We start from the raw sequence: 6,433 nt of genomic DNA on the forward strand, positions 1-6,433 counted from the left end.
TTTTTTTTTTTTTCTCCGGTACCGGGAACCGAACTCACGACCTTGCGCTTGCCAGGCAGGCGCTTTTGCCGCTGAGCTAAATCCCCAGCCCAAAGCCCTCCTTTCTCACCGCGGCGCGGGGCCGGGGCCGGGTTCGGCGGCCAGAATTAGGGGATCCGTTCTCCCTTACTGGACTCCAGGTAGACAAGGCACCCAGGTGGGTGCTTCGTGTCCGCTGTGTCCTGAGAACCGTCCTCCAGTCATTTCTGGGGTCGCTGTGAGCCGGGGTTGCGGACCCGCCGGCGGCCGGCAGGACTCGGGCCTTCCTGCGCTTCTACAGCGCAGAACGGAGCTCGGGAGCAAGCGCCTGTCACAGTCGTGCTGAGAGAGCAACGCCCGCGTTACGGCCGCGCCCGGCCCGAGTCCGACTTCTGACATCGGAGTGTGCTGTCGAGGGCTGGGGTTTGGTTATACACGCCGGCCCACGGCTCCCGCGCACCCTCCGCGCCTCTGAGCAGGAGGGTCTTGTTATGCAGCTTGTGCTTGCTCCCAGGACCCCTGCCGCTTTTGGCGGTGACGAGGAAAGTCCTTGAGAGCACTTTTGGAGAAACAAAATACAGAAGGGCAAAGAGCTCAAGGAGCAGAGACCCCGCGACAGGAAGCGCTCCCGCTGAGGCACAGGCGCTGTCTGGGAAATGGGTACACGGAGCCCAGTTGCTGCGGTTTCCTTTAATTGAGGCGGTGACAATGCGTTTAAAGCCGGGGAGCCGCAGGGAGAGGCGCGAGCCCGTCACTCAGCGCGAAGGGGCATCCCTGCCTGGGTGCCGTGGCCCGAATGCACAAAGGACAGGCACCAGGGAAGGTTCTGGGAGGGTCCAGCCCAGGGGCTTTGGGACCCACCGTCATGGAGACGCCCTCGCTTCGCGGGAGCAGGCTTCTGCTCTCCGCCTCGGAGTCCTGCAGGTGCGGACCGGAGGCCGGGGCGGGAAGGGTGGAGGGGCGGGTGCGAGGAGCTGCGCTGGGGCAGGAGTCGAGGCTCGGCTCTGCTTACAGTCGGACTGGGGCGATCCCTCCGAATTTCCGGGTTGCTATTTGAAAGACACTGTGGAGTCTGCCATTACCCTCAAATGTGATTTTCCTCTGGACTAGACGGGGAGAAACTTAGTACCTCAGGATCAGAGATTTGGGTAGGGAAGTTTTGTTTCCTTAATCCTCAAACACACGCACGCGCACACACACATGCACACGCACGCACGCGCACGTGCACACACACACATGCATGCACACGAATGCATGTACACGTGCACACACACACATACGCATGCACACACGCGTGCGCCTACATATCCGTCCAGGCCCATGCAGGGCGGCTCATACAGGCAGAGGCTCTGACGATATGGGGACCAGCTGGAAGGATGGGAGCCGAGTCGGCCGGGTTAGACTCGTGCTTGGGGCGAGGCGGAAGGCTGCTTCTCCCTACGGGGCTTCCAGCCGCTTCAGGTACTCCAGGATGTCGGACTTCACCACGCTGACTGGAGCCTTGTGGAACCAGCGCATGACGGGGACCCCATCCGGCCCCACCAGGAACTTCTCAAAGTTCCAGCGGATGTCGTGGACCTTCATGGGGTCCCAGAAGAGCAGACCTGGTGACCCCAACAGTTCAGAGGTCGGAGGGCAGGAGTTCTGGAGCAGAGAAATGAAAAAGCGAGATAAGCGTGTTTCTGCTTCTCTGTGGTCCGTCTTCCCCCACCCCTCGAGGGTCTGCCCGCCAACAGATGTTGTGATACCGTCACTCAAGGTGCTTCCAGTCACGCACAGATGTCACCGAATCCTCGCCTACGCACCAGCCACCCGCCAACTGGCAGTGCACCCATAACCCTCAAGAGGAGGCACCCCGCCCCGGCCCTCCTCCTGCCAGGGCTTCTGCATCATCCAAAGACTGTCTCCTGTTTCCTGAGCAAGTCGTAGCCTCTGTGCACTTTCAACTTTGGGAGAAAAAGGATGGGTTGGCTTAAAATAGGAGTTCCTAGAATCTCAGGGGCCAGTAAAAGCTTAAGAGCCATTTTCTGAAAATGAATGTAGAATGATCAACATTCATTTTGATAAGAACAATTAAAAATTTATTAAAACCCCAAATTCAAAAACTAAAGGAATTTTTCGATAGTAGGCGTAGTTCCAGCATTAATGATAGCAGTTTTTGAGCAACGAAAATGTAATTCATACGGTATAACCTAACAATAATGATTAAAATACATTAAGGTCTTCTACATTCACTAGGTTGATACTTGTCCACCTCATCTTCTTTTCTTTTTTCAGTTTGCTGTGGGTGGGGGCAAACCTCACCTGGGCCCAGTCTTGTTCTGTGGACAGCACTCGGGACAAGTGGACACGTCTTTGTCCCTGGTATGCCGTGGCTCTGACCCTAACTGCACTCACCCTGTCTGTGTGGCTGAGTCCTTTCAGGGAGAGGCCACGTTAACCTGCTGTGGAGCACAATCACTGCACGTGCTAGGGACATAAGTAACCGCGGGTGACTGGATCGTTACACTGAGCAGGGAGGTTAGCTCTCCGCAGCAGGGCGACTATGTTAGGTGCTACCTCCATTTAAAGCAAAACCTCAGCAATGGATACTGCCACAGTCCTGCAGCTGATCTGAGAATCGCCTTCTGCAGAGGCAACTCAGCTCGAGACAGAAGCCCCAGCTTTTAGGGCACTGCCACCGGACCAGCTTGCACTCACCCACCTTCAGGAAGGTGAAGACCTTCTGTTCCTTCTCCCCGTTCACATCGCCTTTCTCAAAGAGCTGGAAGTTGGGGACAAAGCCACCGCCTGGACGCACGTATCTGCAAGGAATCAGAGTGTTCCCAAGGGGACGGATTAGAACAAGGAGGGAGGGAAGGGGCCACCAGCAACTCGCAAAAGGAAATCAGAGGCAGAGGGAGGCTGGAGACAGGGAAGGTGAGGGAGGGGGGCGCTGCAGGAGGCAGCCTCTGGGAAGTGGGTATCAGGAGCCATCAAAGACTTCCACAAAAACTGAAGGTGGTGTTCTGAGCATCGGCTCCCGATTCATTTCCATTTCCTGTATTCCCTCCTCCCACCCCGGACTTTTCCGTTGGATCCTGCCCTACTCTGACCATTAGAGAACCAAAGGGAGGGGAAGGTTTGAGCAACGCCAACGCATAGGGTGGACCCAGACCACCGCGGGGATGTCCTCCAGCCCCTTCGCCTGACACCCATCCTAGCAGTTTCCAGACGCGCGGTCTCTAGGGTCCTACACAGGTGCTCACTTGAGCCCAGGGAGGATCTCCGAGTTCTTTCCTGGTTCTTGTCTTCCAAACTGGTTACAGGGAAAGCCCAATATGACGACACCAAAACCGCGCAGCTCGTCCTGCAGTGCATTCAGTTCTGAGGGCGGAGAATGGAGAGCAGCAGGGTCAGAGCCCAGCTCGGGCCAGAGACCGGGGCTTCACCACCCATCCTGCATCAGGTGAGGGAAAGGCTCGAGAGCACAGCGGGCGGAGCAGACAACCAGTTATGGTTTGTGTCCTGTGTCCCCTCGCTCACATCGTGCGAGAGGCTGCTGGCTTTGCCTGTGATGTCTTCCAGGGCCACCTGTGTCAGACAGGCAGGCAGACAGACAGAGACAGTGGTTCCGAGGGGTGTGTATGCACTTGGGAAAGAAGCAGACTTAAAAGCCACTGCCTTAGTCCTTCTATGGAAAAGATGGCCTGAGGGCATCATAAGAAGCAGAAAGTCTCCACCCTTTGTAGCCTCAAAACTGCAAAGGTGAAAGACTTTGCTTTGAGAAGAAAGCTGCAGAGCACGGTGTTCCAGAATGGTGGCTGCGGCTGCACCAGGTTCCAGAATTGCGGCAGCATAGAGAATTTGCTCCGCAGAATTGGGTTCAGAGTGCCCAGCAATTCAGGCACTCAGCCCCTATGGCCAAGAGAGAGGAAAGCTTGGCTACTGCTCCTGGTGGCAGCAGACCATGGCATTATCCACGTGGCACTGGCTTTAGGTGCATACAGAATGCAAGAGTTCTGAGGTTTAAAAGGCTTCCACCTCGATTTCAGAAGGCCTGGGAGGCCAGGCAGTGTGCCCCTGAGAGGGCAGTGTGTAAGGCTGTGAGTGTGAAGCAAAAGGTGCCCTGGAGACCTCAGAAGGTTGCAAAAGCCAGGAACGTGGATCATCTGAGGAAAGCTGCAAGGAGGGAGCAAAGCAGGCCTAAGAGAGAAGCTGTGGGAGCTGTAACCACTGGAAGTGCTATAGGGGTGGAGTCATACAAGCCCTTTGGAGCTCACAATGTGCCACAGATTGCTTCAGATGCTGGACATGGAACTACAGGACACAAAGTTAGCCCTGCTGGATGTTAGACTTGCTGTGCTCCCAATACTCTGTATCTTCCTGTTTGTACCTTTTGGAATGCTAATGTTTATTCTGTGCCATTGAATGTTGGAAGTGTTTAACTTTTCATTTGTACAGGGGCTCACAGCTAAAAGTTTGACTTTGCCTTACATCTTGGAGAAGACTTGGGACCCGGATTTTTCAGCAATGCTGAAACTGTTAGGATTCTAGCAACTCTTGCAGATGGACTGAATGCTGTTTGTATAAAGGGTAGTGCTAGTCTTTGGGGAGCTAGGGGTGGAATGTTATGGTTTGTGTCTGGGTGTCCCCTCCAATCCTCACGCAGTCATGGGGCGGCTTCTAGAGTTATGATGGATTCATGGTCCAATGCTGGAATTATGGGTGTGAGTGCTACACCCGCCCTGGGGCAGGTAGTTTGCATACAATGTAAGGGAGGGAAAGAGGCTGCCGGCCGCCCCTCCTCCCTTTTGCTCTTGTTGCCTTTGCTGTTTTCTGCCTTTGCCCTCTGCCATGTGCCACTCTGCCTTGGAGCCAGCCAAGTATGGACTGAAACCTCCACAAACTGTGAGCTAAATAAACCTTTCCTTCCTTACTGTTGGACGCTGGGTATTTTGTCTCAGCAATGAGAGAAAAATAACTAAGACAAGGAGCTAGTGAAACCTTCTGGACTTGGAATGTGGCTGTCTGGCAATGCCAGCTCCCGGAGAGCTGGGCTTTGAGCTCCTACCAGGGTACTGGGCAGTCAGGCCTCAGTAGGTGGCCACGTTGACGAAGAGGACGTGCTTGCCCGCGTACTGCTTGAACTGGACGTACTCCTCCCCCATGAGGGTCAGGGCTCCGTACTCGTAGATGGTACCCGGCACAGCCTTGTTGCAATCCGTCTGGAACGGAACAAAAGCAGCTACAGGAAGGGAGCAGACAAACAGCAATTCCCAACTGCTGCGGAGCTTTGAAAGCACTCAAGGACTCTTCGTGGAATATTTTAAAGTTCTAAGGACTGATGAGGCCTTTTCAAGTAAACGTTGTGGTTAGAGCTGATGCCGCAGCTAGAATTTACGCCTTCTGATTTATGCGCCGTCTTGTGTGTGTGGCACAAGTACTTCCTAACACACACCTGGAGGGCGGCAGGAGTCACCTCCACCCGTCTAGACACTGCCGCCCTCTCCCCTGGCTCGCACCCCACCCCAGCCATCCTACGCCTTCCCAAATGTCCTTAGACTTTTGCAGTTTCCCACGACATAAATGAAATATACGGGAATTCCTGGTCTGTATGTCCGTTACATTCATCCCTCTCCCCATTCCTGGCCCAGCTTGCTCCTCCTCTGATCCCTTTGAATGGGTGTGCAGAGGGGCACCTCTGGTACCTCCAAAACTCATCCTGATACCTCTTCTCTCACCCCTAGCTTGGGGAGAAACCGCCCGGGGGCTCATGAACTGGGGGTTATAAGTAGACGGCACAGACGGGTCGCGCCTTGTCTGCATGAGCCCAGGAGGGAACGGGCTGGGGACCAGGGGCTCAGACTGTCATCCGGCGAGGGGGCCAGAGCCCCGAAGTGCGGAGACGTCACGGGGTTGCAGGCACTTTGAAACGGGCTTCGGTTCCCGGGGCAGAAAGCCTGCGCATCGGGGAAGGCGCGGCCTGCGGGCGCCGCGGGCGGGCAGGGAGCGGGCAGGGAGCGGGCAGGGAGCGGGCGTCGCCTTCTGCGGGCCCGTCACCAGCACCCCGGCAGAGCTTCTCTCGCACCGCGCCGCGGAGGCCGCCTGCCTCCGTGCCAGGGACCTGCGCCCCGCGTTGATCCAGCACCCGGAGACGCCGGCCCGGGAAGCTCCGCGCGCCGGCCGTGCCCGAGCTCGCCCGCCAGGTCGCTTCCAGCGTCTGCCTTTCTCGTTGCTGCGGTGAAACCTCACGGGAACCGTCTGCGAGCCGCCCCTGGGCGCCTTCTCCGCCCGGCCTTGCTGCCGCCTCGGCTCGGCTCGGTAGCGCCTAAGCGTGCTTCCCACGCGGCCGTCTAGCCTGGGAGGAGGCCGCGGGCTGCCCGCCCGGCTCGCCGCAGGCCCCACGCCGCCCCTCCAGAGGCCCTCCGGGTCG

General features: G+C 56.8%; 1 protein-coding gene across 1 annotated transcript; it reads right to left on the minus strand.

Annotated features, from left to right (window-relative positions):
* Positions 1–1,437: 1,437 nt before the first annotated feature.
* LOC102008207 (glutathione peroxidase 6) lies at positions 1,438–5,225 on the minus strand (the record flags this gene model as incomplete). The annotated part of the gene is given in 4 exon segments (XM_013521797.1): positions 1,438–1,662; positions 2,723–2,822; positions 3,267–3,384; positions 5,072–5,225. Coding segments are annotated over 4 exon segments (579 nt in total), but the record flags the coding sequence as incomplete, so codon positions are not given.
* Between the last annotated feature and the right edge of the window lie 1,208 nt (positions 5,226–6,433).

This window comes from Chinchilla lanigera, unplaced genomic scaffold (assembly GCF_000276665.1).
Source record: "Chinchilla lanigera isolate Chin_1 unplaced genomic scaffold, ChiLan1.0 scaffold00064, whole genome shotgun sequence".
NCBI classification, from domain to species: domain Eukaryota; kingdom Metazoa; phylum Chordata; class Mammalia; order Rodentia; family Chinchillidae; genus Chinchilla; species Chinchilla lanigera.